General features: G+C 36.0%; 1 protein-coding gene and 1 pseudogene across 1 annotated transcript; both read right to left on the minus strand.

The window, feature by feature from the left end:
* Positions 1-496: 496 nt before the first annotated feature.
* LOC129366431 (sodium/glucose cotransporter 1-like) lies at positions 497-9,840 on the minus strand. The gene is made up of 15 exons (XM_055040262.1): positions 9,490-9,840; positions 9,103-9,174; positions 7,548-7,652; positions 7,355-7,414; positions 7,162-7,266; positions 6,968-7,073; positions 6,466-6,546; positions 6,134-6,342; positions 4,958-5,093; positions 4,759-4,866; positions 4,513-4,663; positions 4,258-4,426; positions 3,133-3,348; positions 1,709-1,823; positions 497-1,593 (listed from the first exon to the last, which is right to left on the minus strand). Exons 1-15 carry the CDS (start codon positions 9,625-9,627, stop codon positions 1,376-1,378), a joined length of 1,989 nt encoding a protein of 662 aa, XP_054896237.1. The 5' UTR covers positions 9,628-9,840; the 3' UTR covers positions 497-1,375.
* A 3,981-nt stretch (positions 9,841-13,821) lies between these two features.
* LOC129366427 (sodium/glucose cotransporter 1-like) lies at positions 13,822-20,176 on the minus strand (annotated as a pseudogene).
* Positions 20,177-21,718: the final 1,542 nt, after the last annotated feature.

Below are 21,718 nucleotides of genomic sequence, written 5' to 3' on the forward strand. Positions count from 1 at the left end.
CTTGGTCTCTTTATGGCTTCATTAGTTATATTTAGAAAATCTGTTGAGCTGATAAATACCATTTGATTTATTGGTAAAAAAAAAAAAAAAAAAAAAAAAAGTCCTGTCCGATAAGTAGTAATTACCAACCTTTGACTTGCTAATTCTTGGATAACACAATCTTATTGATAGTCTTATCAGTTGTGGAGTCATTAACAGTTCCTGGATCAGGAGGTGTTGATTGAGGAAATCTTATGGAAGAAGGTGACCAATGTCAAGGCAATAATAATAAATCATTTGATAACAGCATGCTGGTTGCATTGAATAAATGTACAGAGTTAGCTAAAAAAACAAAACAAAAAAAAAAAGATAATGCAGTAAATGATATTTTAAGAACCATAAAACATCATTTAGGCAATTAAAAGGAGGCAACTCAGTATTTATGTTTCTTTGGTGAATAAAAGCACTTGTGGTTTGACAGTTAGAAAAAAAATTAAGTGTCCAAAACAAACAACGGTGAAAATCTACTTTACATTTTATTTACTTACAAATCATTTTACACCACTAGGTGGAAGCAAAGAGAGTGTCTGACTGCTTTCCAATAATTCCTAACTCTATCTCCCTGAGATAGCTTTACTCATTAACACCTAAAACAACACACACTGTGAGGTTTATGGAAGTTAGAAGTGACAGTACTTGTGGACTTTGAGCACACATTATAAGAAAACCCAGCAGAAGTCGATGAATGAGGTAGCACACATACATTCTGAGGGAATTTGTAATCATCTTGTTTGTCCTGGACTGGTTAAATATTACTAACTTCTTCCAGGTAAATGGTTTTTGTCATGTTGTCCCTCTTTTACAATGACTTAATGTAGCATCTGGTGATATAAACAGCAATTTTCTGTAAACTTAAGAAAATTAAAAGGAGTTTATGTTTTCAGTCACAAAAGACAAGGAACTGCAGATAAAACGAATTATCGTCTAACGTGTGCAGAAAAATACATTTTCTAACTCTATGGGAAAATAAAAAGAAGCCAGTTTGATGCGACATAGATAAGCTGTTCTCAATTACAGAACTGCTCTCTTTCCACCACAACAAAGATATGTACAAATACAATAAGATGATATCGAAAAAAACAAATATGTGAGAATTTGGACATCCTAACAAGTTTGATGTGTTAATATGTTACAACATCATTTACTGGTTCACTCCAGGTGACAAATACCAGGAAAAAGTTTTCCTGAAAAGGAAGGTGCTTTTATAAAAATATGTGAGATCAGTTGGAAGAATGAAAACATTAACGGGATCAGTGTCAATGGTTTTGTTATCATTTAAATCCAAGCAAAAATAAATTACAGTATCCAGGGACCATTTAATGTTTATGGGGTTTGACTAACCAAAGTATGCGTGAAAAAACACTGCGACACCCAGGAGGATGACAGCATTTACATTGACAATGTTCCTCCAGAGAGGCTTCTCTGTTGTATCTGTTAGCTGCCTCTTCAGTTCTGCTTCCTCCTCTGGAGTAAGTTTTGGTGCTTTTTTGCTCTCTTCCAGTCCGCAGAAGCACATTAGAGCTTTCTTGAAGAAATTTGGTTTTTCCTCAGGTTCTGAAATAAAGGCAGAGAGATTTTTGTATCAAAATAAAGTAATGCAAAAAAAAATGCAGCTATTTTTAAAGCAACTTCAATCTTAAGAAGTGTAAACTACATGTGTTCTGCATACCTTCTAGATCCATTTTACTCCCATCGTCTTCGTCCTGATCCTCAATCCAGTCATCTGGATCAATGTCCACTCTTTCTTCTGTATTGTTCCTCAGACTCCAGCACAATCGGTACAGCTAGGAAAATAACACAACATATTATGTGAGAAAAACTTTTCAGAGCTCAGAAAAATGTCCAACTGTTGCAGCACAAATCATATACGCTTAAATCATACATGCTTAAACACATCCTGCTTTTTGAAACAGCAGGATGTGACTTTTACAAAACAGTATGATTTTTATTCTTGCCTGTTGACCGCAAAAGTTAGGCAGCAGCACCCCTCATGACCCCACAAGGACAGACATATTGAATAATATGTTTATCAATTACATGTTCAATGGGTAGACGGATGTTCGTTTTTTGTTATTTTTTTTACATATTTGTTAAAACTATCACTATGTTGTGACAGTGATGATTGTATGAGACACATAATATCTGAAAAAAGATTGAGTTCCTCTTTCTTCTCCCTAAGGACCTGAACAAATCTGAACAAATGCTCTGCTCTGTCAGAAGGAACTTCTTAGAGCCAAGAGGAGGGTCTTAATGCTGTCAATCACCTTGTGTACCCGCCCCTAACACACTTCCCCTTTCTCTGTGATGCACTACAGCTGGTTCACCACAACAGAGACTGCATGAATGCTCGGGCTAGTTAGCATGGCCATCAAAGATGGCAGATCAATGGTTTTCATAAAACAGGAAGCTGTTGCACATTGCGCACCAGGTACGTGAGGATGACTGACAGTGCTTAGCCCCTCCTCTTTGGTTGTTTCTGACTGGAAGAGGTTAATTTCTCTTCCAGTCAGAGAAATTACAAATGGAGTTTGATCTTTTCACAGATTGCCTGTCTCATATTTTACTGTCACAACATGGTGACTATTTTAACAAATATAAAAAACGTACTTCTATAAAAGTTACATACTGCAGCCGTAAGTGAATAAAGTCAACAAAGTAAGTGAAGTGTGTTTTAGCAACTGGAGATTGCTCAAATTGATATGAACATGAATTCTTCTCCAAATGCATTTTGTTTTTCTGATTGGTGCAATAAAGTCAAGCTTGAAGCTGAAGGAGACACTATAAATTACAACAAAAAAAGTATTCAAAGAACAGAATAGTCAGCTGCTAACTTTGTCACCATCTTAAACTTCACTCAAAAACTGCATACTAAGATTTTATTTTATTTCTTTAACATCTGAAAGTACCTGTAACTTTAACAAGAATTTGGATATAATTAATCATCAGCAGAAATTTAAAAATAAAAAAGTTTGTGCAGAAAGTTCATATTTCCTTTCTGCTGAATGAGGTTCACAGTGGATAGTCTTCCTGTGAGCAATTACAGATTTGGAAAGTTATAGATTAAGCTACTCTTATCACAAAACTGTCACGTACATGCTTATCATCGATGGGCTTGGTCATTAGGGAGATTCCATACATGAGGATGCAAGAGATGGCAAACAGGATCATCCCAAAGTAGAGGTAGTGCACTCCACAGATGATGGCAGGACAGTTACTCGGGTTAACACAGCTCCCTGTCCCGTAGATAAACTCTGTAATCATCCTGGATAATCCTATTGCTAGCCCAATTGTGAGTCCGTAAAAGGCACCCTGTAAAAAGAAGAGAAAAAGAAGGGAAGAAAGAAAGAAGGGAAGAAGCATTAATAGTGTTTTAATAGTATTAAAACAATAATCCACCCAGTGACGTCTAGCTTAAATCAATACAACTCTGATATCTGGGAATGGCATGCTGCAGCAATAAATTTGGCTTGACACAGAAGCTAAAACAGGTAAATTATCTTATTCTGTCAAAAGATAACAAAAATCCTCCTTCATCATAACCTTCCCAATGTTACATCATCTTTGGTTGATGTGACAGAAACTAAAAATACTTTTTCCAGAGGTGTGTGCTCATAAATTACACTATCCACAAAGTATATTTGTGTTAAGTTTCATCAGGGAATAGTTACGTCTGGATGCCTGGTGTGGATCCACAGCCTTAAAGCTCAGTAAATAACAAACCCAGAGGGCCTATAGTTCTTCACCTGATGGCTACTTTGCAAAGAAAATGACCATTTTTTTTCCTTGTTCTATATGAGGAGGCTAAAAAGAGTGATTCATTGGTTTTCTCTCTTAAAGACAAGAACCACTACCCAGGTCTGTTTCACCACAACTACAATTCTTCTCACAGCATTAAACAGGCATTTCAACCACTGCAGGTCCACAATGTGCAGAGCCTTTCGAATAAGAAGCTTTTTAACAACCTCAGTCATGGTGACTGACTGTTCTTGTCCAAGTCTCAAGACTGCCTTTTGAGACTGAAAGGCAGTCTCAAAAGACTGCCTTTTTTGTGCAGATGACTAAATTAAAGGGATCAATAAAGTGCTTTTTCTATCACATGGCAATATCCTCAGTTCAGGTCTGTCTGCCTCTGATGGCCCCCGCATTTGCTGTTTATGCTACTAAAGACACATTTATGTTGCAACTATAACAGCAACCGTAAACTAAAAGGAAACTCACACTTTCAGTAATTCGTTTACAGAACATGCCGAGCATGAAGACAGCGGCCACAGGTGGAGTGAGGTAGCTGGTGATTGACTGGATGTAGTCAAAGAGCTGACCACTCTGGGCTGACTGCACCACAGGGATCCAGGCAATGCTTATTCCAATAAGAATCACAATGAACACCCTGAAAGGTAGAATAGACAAAGATTCATGGGTAAAGTCAAGCAAACAAACAATAATCATATTAAAATCAATCCAAAACGGTTTTACCTGCCAGCAATCATCAGTTCCCTCTCTTTGGCATGACGACGGACCTTAGTATAAATGTCCATGGTGAAGAGAGTACTAGCACTGTTAAATATTGAAGTGAGGGAGCTCATTAGAGAGGCCAACATCACTGCCAGCATCAAACCCCTCAGACCTGAAGAGAGATAGACAAAGGTGAAGGAAAACATAAAGAAACAAAAGTGTTGATTCAAATTTCAAATTCAAAGACAATGTTGTTGATCCACTCACCATTTGGCATAATATCCACAACCAGTTTGGGATAAGCAATGTTGCTGCATCCAACGCTCGCTCCACAATACTTCTGACATTCTTCCGGGATCACACACGCCACCACATCTGAATGTTTCAAGAAATTGTTTACACTTTATTGTCTTACACCAAGTTTTGCCCTCAAGATAACAGAACTTGAAAACATCAAAACACGCACCAGGATACAAGATTCTGCTTATCATCCCAGGAAAAACCATGAGAAACATGGGGAGCAGCTTCAGGTAACCACACAAAAGGCAACCTGCTTTCACATGAGAGAGATTCTTGGCAGAGAGGCAACGCTGGACAATCACCTGCATAAAAAGATGGAGCATTCAAAGGCAGATGAAGGTGTTAAATATTTAATGCTTCTACTATATCAAGAAAAATGTTAGGATGTTTTTTTTTTAGCAGAGCTGCTGTTGCTTTATGTAATTTAAAGTTCCTCACTCAGAAAACTCTAAAGTAATTTCAAAAAATTACTTTAGAAATTGGTTGTGCTGAATGTGCCTGTAAATGAGTCACTATTTCTGTGCATGCAACTCAAAGCACAAACATATTGATGATTTCAATTTAAGGCAAATGGAGCTTTTGAGATGAATCATTTGAACTGAGCCATAAATTAATAAATGGCAATGTTGGAAAACAAAAGCTAATTAGAAGCATGACTCATAGTAATATTAGGGTAACGACTATTACATGCACTGGACATTTCTTATCTTTTGTTAAAAAAAACAACATGGCAGATGTGACTATTGACACTCTTTAGATCATACAGTATGTCCATTTACCTACTCATTTAGCATAGCTTGTCGTGCACATTACATAGCAACAGAACATAAACATCATTCACTATGACTAACATTATTTCAATAAAAGCTAACCAACAGAGAAACGCATAAGTACTTTATGCGTTTGAAAATGGGTCAAACTTGGTCTGTATTACATGTATTGTTGGTGTTAAAGTAAAAAAAAAGAAAGAAAAAAAAAGGATGCCAGTATTTATTTGTGAACTGAAGAATTTGTGTCCAGGCAACTATAGGTTTAAGAAATCTCAGGAGGTTAGTAAAATATTTGTAAAGTAATTGCAATTCAACTCATGGATCACCCTTTTACTCCAAAGGGCTGTTATATGACATGGCTCTTCACTATCAGCTGGCAACCTTAGACCGCCTCAGTGATTCTGTCCAAAACAGGCGAGATAAAAGAGCGCGAATGCGCATATGGTTATGTAAAAATCAACTGGATGAGTTTATGGCCTGAGATTGTTTCTGGTATGCAGTAAAACATGTTACTGAGTCAGTGGAAATGAAGCATCCACACAGTTAAAGGTACTGATTGTATTTTCACTGACCTGATCAGTGCACCAGTACCAGGTGGCCTGGATGGTGAGTCCAAATACCAGGCCAGGCCAAGGCAGGTCTCCTGTTATTGGATCTCTGAAAATATGGAAGGCGTCTGACCGAGGCTCGTAGCACTCTGCGCTGATATTAGAGATGTTTTTGGGAACTGCGGTCATGTAGCTACTCTCGAAATTTTCATAGCCCCCCACTTTATTGAAGGCTGAGGATAGACAGGGAGAGATGGTTAGACTAAGGCTCACTCTCCCATTTCTTAATGATGTCACAATAAAACAAATCAATAGTGCAAGACGAAAAAAAAAAAAAAAGAATCATTGCTCATTACCAAAACCCATGAGAATGAAGGATCCAATAACCATAATGATGGTCTGCAAGGTGTCTGTATATATCACTGCAGCCAGTCCACCTGAGATGAAACATGGCGTTAGCAATCTGTAACATTTATTATTCAGAAGTGTAGACAGTAATATGTGCACTAGAGCGAATAGGATTATCTTGTTTTTACGTAAGTGTTCTTTTCCCACTTGTCTTGTAAAAGTTATGTGAAGGTGTTTGGATTGTTGCAGAGCAGCAACTATTAGAGGGCAATGTGAGGCTTATCATAGTCCATGGTCAATTAACCACAAACACACCACATATGTACAAGCCAGGAAAGGAGGAGTTTTCTTTTTATATGTGTTTTTGATCTACCCCAGGACATTCAGCTTTGAGAAGACTTTACCCTCACTTAGGGTGTCATTTACATAGATAAGACTTTTTTGTAGGCTAGGTTTATGAGGAAAATGTTGATCTCCAAAAAGGAAGTGAATTTCTTCCTGTGGATGCACCTGTGATGGTGTACAGCGCAGTAATTGCCAGTAGAGCGATAACAGCAACGTAGATGTTCAGTCCAAGAGCCTGCTGGATGAAAATGGCTCCAGAAAACATGTCGGCCTGGGAGAAGACAGAAAGGATCTTTTACTTTAATTTGTTTAATGCATTGTTGAAAGTTTCAAAGGTTAGAAAGAAAGAAAGAACATACAGAAATCTTTGTGAAAATGTAGAGGAAGAGGGAGAGCACAGAAAGATAAATACGGATGCGCTGTCCTCCGAATCTCTTCTTCAGGTACTCAGGCATGGTGACCACCTAGACAAATTTGATGATATTTTGCTTTATCAAGGCATAATGACTGTAATGGGTGCACTTTTCTGCAGAAAATACACATTATGTTTACCCCAGCTTTGATGTAGATTGGTACAAAGATCCATCCCAGAATGACGACAACAATAAGAGCCTGGAACAAACAAAACATGGCAAATTGTTGAAAATATGAAACATAAAACGGATTTTTACTTTTCAGTTTTTTTCTTTTTTTGCATCATGAGATTTTGAATTTCCTATTTGGAAAACAGACCACAAATACTCACATTCCACTCAAATCCACCAATGGCAATTCCAGAAGCTGCAGCAGTACCAGCAATCCCTACAAAGTGGCCACTGCCAATGTTGCTAGCAAAGAGTGAAGCTCCGATCTGTAAGAAAAAAATGTTTCATTACAATGAAACAATCCCCATACAATCAATACATACAAGATGATTTGCTCTGCTGATATTTGGAGCATTTTCTGTCTTTAAGGCCCACACAAGATAATATGACTTCTCATTCAGGACAGGCTTAATGCAAGGAATGCAAAAGCTGTGGTTAATGCCCTGGACGTGTGGAAGCTCTTGAGACTCTAACTCTGACCACAGCCCACATCTTATGAATCTCAACAACAACAAAAAAAAAAAAAGATTGAAAGGGCTCTGCTTGTCAGTCTTGTTGTTGTGGATTTTACAGTTGCAGAAAAACTTTTTTCTATCTCACTTTTTCCTTCCAGTCAATTTTCTATTGACCTGTTTGGAAACAGCCCTCTGTGAATACTCAGCTTCTTAAGCATTGACTTTTTCAATGCTTAAGTCAATGCTTAAGATTGACTTAAGCATCTTAAGTCAATCTTAAGATGTAACTTTCCTCACTGATATTGTGCTTGACAACTGTCAAATCAGCAATCCTCCATAAGATTGTGTAGGCCTTAACTTGGCCACACCATTTCTTATTGGTGATTTTTCTTTCTTATTTTGTGGGGGATATAGGTTACTTGAATCAAAAATCATCATAATGAACCCTATGCATTAATAAATATATACAGTATGCAGTAAGTTTTTAAATTTGATTATTGAATACAATTAACTTTTTGATTATGTTGTAAGACATTCAACTCCTCTAAACTGTGACAATAAATAACTTCACCTTATTATGTCTTATAGATGGGAGATTATTGACTTTCTTATGACGTTAAAAGTTAACTCAGGAGCAGATAAGATCGACAGACCCACCTCATTTACAGCTTTGTTTAATTTTGTTATGTTTGGAGGAATGTATTTTTTTTCTGATGTCTTTGTCAAACATTAGGAAAGGTTTGGTTTCATCTCTCCATTTTCACAAAAGTCTCATGGTTTCTCTCTTCTTACCACTTTGCAAACCTGGTTTTCAGTCTTCAGCTTTCTCCTGCAAACCTGTTCTAACAAGCAAAGCTTCTGTAACTGTTTGTGTTTTATATATATATATATATATATATATATATATATATAGTTTTCCTTTTTTATTATTTTTTCTGGCTAATTTTTCTATTAAAGGCCTCAATTTGTATTTACGATGCTGGGGGCTGTGAAGCCACAGATTAAGCTTCATTTCAACAGTTTCTAGCACATTTTGAACAAAAACAAAAACCTGGATTTTTGCTGCTTCTCAGCCATTCAATTCAGTCTAACTTGTATGTGACCAACATGTCACCCCTGTTAAGGAGAGTGTACTTTTTCAAAAAATTGTACCTCTTTTCCATCACAACTGTGATGGAAACTAAGTACTAGTTCTCAAGGCTGTTACAAAAAATAGCAAAAGAACAAAAAAATTGTTTCTTATTTGTTTTCAGACACTCACAGGCCACCACACCATGCTCCTCCCTGCAAGGAAAAAGCCACCCACAGTGGATCGATTGGTCCGGACCATAGCCTGCAACAGGACAAAGAAATACATAAAACTTTGCAAAACAAGCTTATTATATATTTTAGCTCTATGTTAGTGCTCTACACACTGAGCAGCACAGAACACCAGGAATAGTATACAACTCAGTCATGACACTCCTTTATGATTCATTATTGTGCAAAAAACATAGTTTAATCTGGTTTACCTAAAGCAGCAGCAACAACAACAAAAGCATTACATTTTTGTAGCAATTTGCCTAAGTAATTTACAACTCAAAGCTACACAATTGTAAATAAATTATACAAACAGACTTTCAACAAGTTGACAGCTTGCAACACTTACAATAACTCCCACAGCCAAGACAACCAGAAAGTAGATGATAATAACAGAGATGTCAGCTGCATTTTTGATGCTGGTGGTGGAAGATGGACTCTTCTGGTTTTCTGCGGAGCGGAAAAATCCAAAATAATCCCAAGCCATTTTGCTCAGAGTGGAAGAGTGGAAGTTTGTTTTCAAAATTCCACTCTGTTTGGAAACGACCAGGGTTTGTTTTCAAACTCGATTTGAAAACAAACAACCAGACTCGTCTTCCGGTCGTCAGCCTTCGTCTCGTCAAAAGCCTCGTTAAGCTTGAATTTGTCCTCGCCCTTTTGGAAGGCTGCAGCAATGAGTCCACTACGACTGGAGCGCACTCTCAACACTTTGCTTTATATCTTCTGTTTGTGTGTGGGATAGAAAGAGGGAGGAGAGAGGGCTGGTTAATAGTGTACGTTGAGGAAGAGAGAAAGGTGGAAAGGTGAAAACAAGCTTTATTTTCGGGGTGTTTTGTTATAAATATTAATGCGGCAAAATGTTTAAACCTTTTGGAAATGATAAGGTTAATCATCAATCTTCAAGGAAGGAAAAGCCACTGTAGTTCCTGCAACAATCTCATTTTTAGTTTTTAGTTTTTCCTCATTCTGTTTCTCATTAAATCACTGCTGTCATTCTTTAACATAAAACATATATACAGTATAAGTTTAGTTAACGTTAACTTTAACTTTTCTGTGTAAAACAACCAAAAAGGAGCATGAAGTAGTGATTCATAGGCATTCACTCTACAAATCTTGTAACTTTCTACTCAGACAGATGCAGATGTATAATTTTTCACTCCATTTAATTTCTTTATGATTACATGATTTCTTACAGTGCTGAGTGTGGAGACAGTCTTTTTGTAATTTTTAGCTGATTGTGTAAGTTTTTTTCACATCATAAAATTCTCCAGAAAATTTATGAAAGGAATCTTCAGGTGATCCAACTCAATATATAAAGTTGTACATGATTACACTATTGACATAATTCACTGACCCACTGTAACAATTTGGCATCTGTATAGAAAGGTGAATGAAGAAATGTGCCAAAGACAAACTATTACATTGAAATAAAAATATTTCAAAACTCTTATTTATGGTTCAAAGAAAGATTTTGTCCATAACTAAAAAATTCTTAGTTATATAAAATATTTATTACTCCCTGAAACCGCTAGGCTCTGCCAAAAAAGATTGTAGATTTTATTGTGGAAGTATATAACAAATAGCACCTAGTCTCACCTTCAACCCATAGTATGAACATTAAATGTTCTTGATAATCATTTGTTTTTATCTGTGTGTTAATAATTAGCTTGTAGAAAATAAGAGATAGCTAAGATCCAAAAAGAAAAAGAAAGAGAAAACCCTTCCAGCCAATAAGCATAATGGGATACTAAATATTTCATTTATATTGCTGTTTTTTTTTTTTTTCATTAAATGTATTGAGACTTTTAATACTTTTAATTAAAGTAAAACAGCAATGCAAATATTTGTCTGGTTTTGTATTATGATAATAAATTTAATATCACCCTTTTATTTGTTCAGTTTCTAAATAATTACAATTAGAAAATTTTCATTTTTAAAAAAGTGGATTATGTTCATTAAATGGCCATTATGATCCTCATCTCCTTAGAGACAATGCTAAAGACAATAAGACATGTCAACCAATTATATGGTTATAAAGTGAAGTGTTTGCAACTCATGAGAAAAGCTTCTAAATCTCATCCTCTCTTATTAAACTTGTTTTGGTCCCTCTTTCTCGAAAGTTGTTTTATTGTGTCATTAAAAGAATTTTTATGATCTGAACTATAAAAAATCAAAGGTTATATCAGAATAATCTTATCAACTTCTTTCATATGTTATTCTTGATGTGTTCAATCTTCAACTAAAGTGCATTTCAAACTGCTTTTCAGGTTCTCATTTAACTTTTTAAGCTGTTATTTGGAGTCACAGTAAATAATTACTCCAGATTTATTAACCTACTCAAATATTTCACAGTTGACTTTTTAAGATTGTGCTGGATTTTAATTTTGCTAAGAACGAACTAAATATGCATGCCACATTTTTCAGATTTTTAGGCGCTTTGCTCAGATCAACTCTTATGAGAGATTTTAGTGACTTTGGCCTCAGACATAGAGGGACTCCATGCAGAAAATAATTCAGTGTTTCAGGTGGAGGGAGGATCAGAGAACCCTGAAGAACCCAGAAATAAAGGAATGAGCCAAAGTTTTTGTGTCTCTCATCTTTCTCTCAGCCTAGAAAAAAATGTGCTTTTTAAACAAATAAAGAACTTGAGCATGGTTTTGTGTTTGTCCTTTGCCCTAACTCAACTTGTCATTGTGATTGTTTGTTATTTATGCAAATTCTGGAATGTGGAACTCTTATAAATATTAGCTATAGGCTATCTCATCTACAAAATAAGACATCTGCTTTGAATCCTGATTAGGGCGTTTTTGAACTGAGCTTCCATGTTCTCCCTGTGCATGCCCGTGTTCATTCCAGCTTCCTTCCACTGTCCAAAAATACGTACGTTAATCTTATTTCCATTATAAATGAATGTGTGACTGCATTAATTTGGCTCACATCTTTCCCAAATAGTTTTAAGCTACGGATGGATATTTTCTTTAACTTTAAAATTGTCTCAGTAGGAGATAAAATTTGCTAAATAAAGATTAAAAGTTGCCTGATTAAATTAATTTAGAAGAGAAATACTACATTTACTTTTATTCAGAGGATGTTTTCTGGGAAGTAAGGCTTACTTTTATCTTATATTTGTGTTCAGAACATAGATTATACAAATGTATGAGTAAAAGATGGCCGTAAAGCACAGCCCTTCACCATAAAAGCAAAAAAAAAAAAGAAAAAATAGAAGCTAATTTCTAAAAAAAATCTTATTCAAAGTAGTTTGAGATATTTTTAGACAAATTTGTGTATAGTTGGTGGTCAGATGAGGACTTTAAAAAAACAGCCTTTGAAAGGATGCAAAAAAGTGTCAACTAGTGACATCTGGTGGTCAAACCCAAGATGAAATCCATTGGTTTGGAAAGTATGAAGACCTTGGTTAAACATAGTCTTGTAGAAGATCATAGCTTATAGACTTGAGCATCTTTATTATTTGAAGAATAAAGATAATTACAAAAAAAAATGTATCCCTTCTACTTGGCAAATTTCTATTCAGCCTCTAGTACATGCTGCCGCAAACATGGTCAGTACGTCCAGTCCATGTTTATCTATTTTCCTGTTGTAGTTTCATCTCAAACACAAAAAAAGTATAAAAATTAAAAATGTATCAGATTATGTATGAAATTATTACAGGTATGTTGGGCAAATATGCTATCATAATTCCTAAAAATGAATCACTTTGTGAATCATAACTAGTAAAATGATTTTGGTCAGTGGGTAATTTGCACTGATCTGGAGGGATTTTGTGTCTCTCTTGTTGGCAAAATTCCTGTGATTCAGCCAAATTGGAGGACTTTTAACATAAAAATATTTCTTACGCCACTGTACTATTCCATTGGGTTATAAGCTTGGAGTTTGATTAGGCTCTCCAAAAGTGTCTTTTCAGCTTTCGACATAAAAAAAAAAAAAAAAACATACATTTGCTTTAACGTGATTACTTTCAACCAGAAATCCCAAGTACACAAGCAGAAAAACATTTTTATTTGACATTTTGTTTACAAATCAATAAACACCAACATGGAGAACAGTTGAAAGAAATTTAGCTTCTCTCCTTTCACTCTCCTGCAGAGGTTTTCCCTTCCCAAAAATAAGAAAATAAAAGGACAAAAACACCAAACACGTGCTTTTAAATGCAAATAAATGTATTCCTGGCCTTTGAACACATCACTGAGAAAACTCTGATAAAGAAGAAAGAGGCACATCATCAATAGATTTCCAGTAAGTTTATAACCCTTTAAGTTGCTGATAAGCCAAGTTAATCAGTGCAGCTCAACATAACTACCTTAACATGTGAAATTGTCAAAATTACATTGCACCTTCAGCTGAAAAAATACATCAAAGTAGCAAAGCTACTTTCCTTTTTAAGAGACATCAACAAGACACAAATCACTTAGAACTTTCTACAGACATATAACGTCAGAGGATTCACGCATCGTTTTGACAAGTTAATTTGGTTTTACAATAAAGCTTACAGTACTGATTTATTCCTGGATACAAGGTTTTACGAAACACTTTTTATTTAGCTTGTTTTTATTTTGTTTCTTTTGTGCTTTGTCCTTCCTGGTATGAAGAACCAAATATATAATCATACTTACTGAGCACCCTGTTGTGAAGATGCCTTTAGTTGTAAGTTTAAAAATAGCATTTTACTGGCATTTTGGCCATCACTTATGTACATGTTATTCATAAATTATCCAGAAATAATTGACTCTCCATTTGTCTAACCAAAGTATCCATGTAAGAACACAGCAACACAAAGGAGAATGACGGCGTTTGTGTTGACAACCTTCCGCCAAAACGGATCCTCTGTCGTATCAGTGAGCTTCTTCTTCAGCTCTGCTTCCTCCTCTGGACTTAGTTTCACAGCTTTCTTCTGCTCCAGTCCGCAAAAACACGAGTGCTTTCTTACAGAAGTCAGGTTCCTCCTTCGATTCTACAAATCATGGAAGATTCTATTTTAAAACTTTTAATAAAACTTCAGAAACCCTCCTAATTTAAGTACTAAAAATATGCTGTTACTGAAATAAAACATATATGGATTAACATGCTTATTACCTTCTACTTCCACTTCATTCTCCTCATAATTAATCCAGTCATCTTTTTCAATTGCCACTCTCTCCTCTGTACTGTTTCTCAAGCTCCAACACAATCTATGCAACTAGTAAAGAAACACAACATACCAAAATTTACTGACAATTTAGAAAGAAATGTGTGATAATCATAGAACAGAGCCTAAATTTCTATTTTTGAGAACTAAAATAGACGTCGTCAGCCCTCTCTTCATAGCTGTCACTTACATGCATGTCATCAATGGGTTTGGTCATCAGAGACACTCCAACTATGACCGTACATGAGACGGCAAAGAGGATAATCCCAAAGTATAGGTAGTGAACACCACATATAATGGTGGGACAGTCACTTGGGTTGACACAGTTCCCTGTGCCATAGATCAACTCTGTAATCATCCTGGATAGTCCTATTGCCAGGCCAATGGTCATTCCGTAAAAGGCGCCCTGAAAAGAAAGAAGAAAGTTAATGTGATATGAAGTTAAACAGTAAATAGAGTATGTAGAAATGACATGGAGTCTGTGACATGAGCTGTTGTTAAAGTGAACAGCTCTGTTTAACAACTTTACAAGTTTAACAACTTTATTCTAACAACTAATGCAAAAATTAAAGGGTTACATTTTAGTTTCAAGAATGAAATACTTGTCCTACTTTGGGTCCCCTGTGTAAACCGCTTCTGTTTTGTGAAGATATAACATGCCATCCTGCTCTCTGTCTCTCATGACTGCGTTGTTTAAATTGTAATAAGACCAATAGAAAACTCACAGGCTCATTAACACGTTTACAAAAGATGGCGAGAAAGAAGACAGCTGCTATAGCTGATGATCGACTGGATGTAGTCAAAGAGCTGACCACTCTGGGCTGACTGCACCATAGGAATCCAAGCAATGCTCACACCAATTAGGAAGATGATAAACACCCTGTGCAGTTCAAACAACAATGCAATTATAATAAAGGTCAGGAAAGTAAATGATAATTATCAAGCTTAAACTACATTACCTGCCAGCAATCATTAGTTCCCTCTCTTTGGCACAGGGACGGACCTTAGTATAAATGTCCATGGTGAAGAGAGTACTAGCACTGTTAAATATTGAAGTGAGGGAGCTCATTAGAGAGGCCAGCATCACTGACAGCATCAAACCCCTCAGACCTGAAGAGAGATAGACAAAGGTGAGGGAAAACACAGAGAAGTTAAAATTTGGATTAAGATTGACAAAACTATTGATCCACTCACCATTGGGCATGAGATCCATAACCATTTTGGGATAAGCAATATTGGTGCATCCAACACTAGTCCCACAGTATTTTTTGCATTCATCCGGATCCACACACGCCACCACATCTGGATTAAATATATATATATATATATAAAACACTATTTTATGCATCACAGGATAATGTCTTTCTATGCCACTGAAGAAAAAGACAAATACACAATAACCAGATTGTGTTATGAAATATTTTTGGCACCTGGATAGAGAATCCTGCTTATCATCCCAGGAATAACCATGAGAAACATGGGCAATAACTTCAGGTATCCACATAAGATACAGCCTCCTTTAACATGAGAGAGATTCTTGGCTGAGAGGCAACGCTGGACAATCACCTAAAATTAAAAGAAGGTGCAACAGGGGTCTTGAACACAATAATTGGTTGGTGCCTTATATATTTACACATCAGGTAAAAACAAAAGAAATTATCAGTACATTTAACATAGAAACCAATCCAGCAAGAAAAATCGGCTGGACATCACTGTGAGCATGAATCAGTGTTCATTTATATGCAGATTTGGTTCAAATGTTGTGGTAATTCAATGCTTCAAATACATGAAAAGCTGCTAAGCAGCATCTGCATCAGATTGCATTAAATAAAATATTAACAGTTTACTATCATCTATTGACTGTAGTATTTCTACACGTGTGCTCTGTTCCCCTGCTGTGCCTGTATTTAACTACATCTCACTTATCCGACAATCATGTTTTACACTTTTATCTTATGGGAATTATGACTCTAACAGCTTGATAGGATGGATCAGAGGTCTATTAGCAGTGGTTGGCTTCAGTCATTAAAAACTTTCAGCTGACTGCAAGGCTTGCAGCACATTTGTGAATGATGGTTTTGAAGTCTGACCTGAAAGTGGAGTTTTATTGAATGTTTCTTTTCGGTAAATATGACTAAATGAAAATTTAAAAATTCCTTGTTCGAATACTACATTGATTATGTGCTCTGTTAAATAAAAGCAGCGTGGTCGATGTGGCTATTTCAAGTCTTTTGTGTTCCACAACATGCACACTTCACAGCATGTTTACCATGTGAATTAAATAACCATAAGTAATGAGTAACCTAGCCTCAATATGACCTTTTGCTGAGGTTACTATATTTTTAAAACAAAAGGATAAAACCAGGTTTTTTACCTGTTTTTGTGAGGTTTTTTTTATGTTTGTCAGATTGTATTTTGCATAAATAAATATACCAAGCATGAGCTCAAACTGCAGTTTCTCATTTTCCCAAGAACAAAACCGTCAAAGTAAAAAATAAGAATTTGCATGCAGACAACTTTACTATTATTAAATTGGAGATTATTTCCAAGGGAGTTGCACTTCGGATCAAAGATTATGAACCTTTAAAGGGTTCTTATGAAATTGATTTAAAAACTGGCAGGCTTAAGGCACAGTTATATAAAATCAACTAAATGAGTTTATGACTTTTCATTGTTTCTGTTATGTTGTAAAACCTGTTCCTGAGTTAGTGGAGTAACGTCTCCATGCTCAAAGCAGATGATCATGTTTCTTACCAACCTGATCAGTGCACCAGAACCAGGTGGCCTGGATGGTGAGTCCAAACACCATGCTAGGCCAAGGCAGGTCTCCTGTTACTGGATCTCTGAAAAGATGGAAGGCGTCTGACCGAGGCTGGTAGCACTCTGCGCTGATGTTTCCAGTGACTGATGGGATTGCAGTCCAGTAGAGATCCTGGAACCTCTCATAGCCCCCCACTTCAGCAAAAGCTGAAGGTGGGTTGAGATTTAACTAGTTTACACTTTTATTTATCATTATTGTATCATTAAAGCCAGGAGCTTCAAGTGAGACGATGAACAAGGAAAACATTATATTACCAAAACCCATGAGAATAAAGGATCCAGTGAGCATTATGATGGTCTGTAAGGTGTCTGTGTATATCACTGCAGCCAGTCCACCTGACGTAAAAACAAAATCTGATTCAAATTCAATAAAGATAACAACCTGGTATATTCTTATGTAACTGTTCCTTTGTCACAGATCTTGCAAAACTTATATTCATGTTGTGGCTTACGTGCAGCCTTGAAAGGAATACAAACTCTTTTACGGTGTAATTTACATAGATAAGAACTATTTGATTCTTATTTTATGATGGACACTTTTAAATCAGAGATGGAAGTGGTTTTCCTCTTTAGGACAGACCTGTGACGGTGTACAGTGCAGTTATTGCTAGTAGAGCGATAACGGCAACATAGATATTCAACCCAAGAGCCTGTTGGATGAAAATGGCACCGGAGAAAATATCGGCCTGAAACAAACAGAAACAACATGGTATGTGAAGAAGTCTTTCATTTTCTTCAAAATGAAGGGTTTTTGAGGCAGTCACACAATCTTACAGAGATCTGAGTGAAGGCGTACAAGAGGAGGGACAGCACAGAATGATAGATGCGAATGCGCTTTCCTCCGAACCTCTTCTTCAGGTATTCAGGCATGGTAATCACCTAGACAAATATAAAAATTAGACGTTGCCTTTTCAAGGCTCAATAATTGTGATAATTAGTGAGATCTGGTTCTTCTTCTTCACCCCGGCCTTGATGTAGATCGGTACAAAGACCCATCCCAGAATTACAACAAGAATAAGTGCCTGAAACACACAAAACAAGTTTCCAGCTTTAATTTCAGCTTCTGCAAACCACATCAACTATTTACTATGAGTTTATTTTTTATGCTACCACACTTAAACAATTACTCACATTCCATTCAAATCCAGCAATAGCTATCCCAGAAGCTGCTGCTGTTCCGGTAAGGCCTACAAAGTGGACGCTGCCGATGTTGCTGGCAAAGAGGGACGCTCCAATCTATGGACAGTTTAGAAAAATGTTATATTTTACAATAACTGAAAATGTCATTTAACACTGTAGATTCTGTTATTCAAGGAAACACCGGTGATAAGCAGAACAGGGGACTAAATTGAGTCACCTTGTTTTCTGCAATCTTATCTCAAAGGAAGTTGAGGGGTTCACTTTTCTTTGCCATCTTGAGTCCCTTTTGATGCTTCTGATCCTTTTCATCATACTTAATACATATCTATTTATACAGACGCCAAGCACACCTTTGCTAGTCACATCCTGTGCTTAGGGATTTGGCGACGCATGAAAAGCAACCGGCCTGTAGTTTTTGTGTTCTTGAACATTCTGACTGTTTTGTTTAAATGTTCACATACTGTATTTATTGAAAGACAGATTTTTGTGAATGGTTTAAACATAAGCTCATCAACTGCTCTGTCTGACAATAAAATAATTGGATTCTTATTACAAGATGAAAACATAAAACAAGTCAATGAGTGCAGGAATCACAACATGCTTGTTGCAAAGCAACTACAACAGTGATGAAACAGAAAACAAACTCAAGCTGCATGAAATAATAATTTGCTTTCTGATTTCTTCCATCTCTGACATTGCAGTAAATTAAGTTTTTGTCCAATCTTGTTCATGAATCAGTGTATTGAGCCTTAAGAGACATGAGATTGGTTGTAATGTTTAATAACCGCTGGACATGTAAGGAGTTAATTTAAATGTGTAAATGACTGATGGTGCTACTATGAGATGAGGAGTTTCATGTTTACTCTGCTGGTCTGTATGTGTACACAGTATTAGTATGTGGAAGATTGGAAGGCAGACATTTTCCATTACGCCCAGTGGCCCTGACTGTTCTTTGATTTCTTTCCCCATCCTGTTTAGCTTAAGGTGTAGTTGCTGCTTCCTGCCTGATGACTTCACTGTGGGAACTGGGGGCAGTAATGTTGAATGTAAAAACCTGACTGGAAAAAAAAAAGCAAAATTTATAATAGCATTTAGCAAATAGAAATAATTTTGCATCTCCTAGCTGACCTAAGACATAAAAAATTTGTCTGATTTAATCCAAAGTATTGAGAAAAAAACGTGCAAATAGTCTCAAATGTAAATATATTGACAGATGTAGAGAGAAGTGGATCTCTGTAAGTTAAGCAGTTTGCTTATTCTGAGTAAGATACCCACCGGCAACCATACCATGCGCCTCCCTGCAAAGAAGAACCCTCCCACAGTGGCTCGATTGGTGCGGACCATAGCCTGAAAGAAAAACAGAAAATATATAAATTGCTGCAAAATATTACATTGCTCTATGATAACCAAAGGTGTCTGTGTTTTACATTCAGCAGATAGACTGACAGGGAATATCAAATCTTTCTCACAACTCCTCAAAAACTGACTCAAATTGGGATGCTGTAATCTTAAATCACTGGTGTTTCTATTGCATGTCTGATTCCTGCTCTGCTCTGATGTTTCTAAATTTACACTTGTGTATTTTTTTTCCAGCCTAAATTGTCCTGATTCAAATGAAATTCAGTCGGATACAAAAACAGCCAAATATAGACTATTTTATATTTAATTTTCAAACAGGTACATCTTTTCATGTTTCTTAAACAATGCAAAATAATTATTTATCTTAAAAAAAAAAGAAGAAAAGAAAGTAGATCACAGCGACCAATACTGAAAAAGCTTAATTTGCAAAACTTACCCCTAGTCCCACAGCCAAGACAACCAAAAAGTATATGACAATAACAGAGATGTCTGCTGCATTGTTAATACCCCCTGTTTGGGTTTCATTTCTCTGCCTTTTTGTGACACTAGCGAATCCAAAATAATCCCAGGTCATTTTTCTTCAAATGAAAAATGGATGCCGCTGCCTGCTGACATCATTTCACTATGATTGAAACAATGGCACAGCACCTTTATATCTTTTGTGTTTGCATGTGAAACAGAAGGTGAGAGAGGGAGGGCAGGTCGTGTGATGTGGGTTAATGTGTGTGTTGTTCTCCACAAATAAACTCTGCTTCTAATGTGGATAATCATCAGTCTTCAACAAAAGCCACTGTAGGCTGCCATTGGTTTTGGTAAAGCTAATTTTTCTATTTTGACCTTGAAACAATTTCATACATTGTCCAGATTAAAAGTACATTAAGAGTACATAAAAAATGTTATGTAGAAAGGGGGTTGCACTATAAATGTAAAACTTCACAGCTTTCCCAGAAAGGAAGGAATAAAGACAAAAAAATGTATTAGATTTTTTAAATATATATATAACATCTGAAAGTTGGGACATGAAGTGAATGAAGAAGAGCAATAAAAAAATAGTCACATTAATAATCATTTTATTGAAGTTTATTGTTTGTGTTTTACTCTGAACATTGCCTTAAAGGACTGTGATACAAAAGTGTAAATAGGCAAATAGCTTTTAGCCTTTCCTTCACCCTGTTTTAGTAGGATTTAACACTACTGATAAACATCTATTTTTAGCAATCTGTTAATAAGTAGCTTCTGGGATGATGGGGGACATAGAGCAATAAAAGAAATACAAATCCTTTTATAGCTTCTAATCTACGTATCTAATTCAGACAGGAGATGCTGAAAATTTCCACATGAGACCAAATCATACGACCAGCAATGCAGAGTTTAGATTGTTTACAGACATGGACAATTGAGATGAAAAGAAAGCAGACCATGATACATCTTTTTGCTGTCATAATTGGTAATTATTTAAAGCCCAAATGCAGGAATGAGGTAGATTGAGGTTTACAAGAAACTGATATTGTTTGCACATGTTTGTGGGATTTCATGGTGCATCGGCGTAAGAATAAAATAGTTCTAAAAAGTAAATGGTAAAGCATATATTTGCATTTAGTAGAATATATTTATATCTACTATAAATATATCTTGCCCTACTATGATCAGATTTAAACAATTTAAAGTTCCCCACGGACAGTAATTTACTCTTCAGACCACTAGGTGGAAGCAAAGTAAGCGTTTTATTGCTTGGAGTATTTCCTAACTCTTTCTAAATGAATTGTTTTTATTTCATAAACACATCTCAGTGCATAGAAAAGAAGTGATTACATTCATGGACTTTGAACAAATAAAACGACAAACAGCTGGCATTTATTGAGGCAGCACAGGGGTACTTCCTGAGCACATTTACTATCATTTCGTTCGTCCTTCACTGGTTAAATATTACAGTTTTTTTCCTGTTTTTTTTTTTTTTGTTATGCTGTTTGTATTTTATTAAACCTTCATGCAGCGTCCAGTGTTACATAATCCATTCATATATACATGTGAGAGTTCTTGACAATAAAAAAAGCATTTATACATTCATTGATAAACACCTTGAGCATTTTTTTAAATAATGACAATTAAGAGTACA

The sequence above is a fragment of the Poeciliopsis prolifica genome, unplaced genomic scaffold, assembly GCF_027474105.1.
Source record: "Poeciliopsis prolifica strain line A6 unplaced genomic scaffold, Auburn_PproV2 SCAFFOLD015, whole genome shotgun sequence".
Lineage (NCBI taxonomy): Eukaryota > Metazoa > Chordata > Actinopteri > Cyprinodontiformes > Poeciliidae > Poeciliopsis > Poeciliopsis prolifica.

Bases quoted from the DNA above. Each gene is read 5' to 3' on its own strand.
- LOC129366431 (XM_055040262.1), bottom strand. From the start codon at position 9,627: ATGGCTTGGGATTATTTTGGATTTTTCCGCTCCGCAGAAAACCAGAAG. The intron at 7,415-7,547 runs GTGAGTATTTGT...TGTTTGTTCCAG, and splicing joins TTGGTGGATTTGAGTGGAAT to GCTCTTATTGTTGTCGTCAT. The intron at 3,349-4,257 runs GTGAGTTTCCTT...TTCTTTTTACAG, and splicing joins GTAAACGAATTACTGAAAGT to GGTGCCTTTTACGGACTCAC.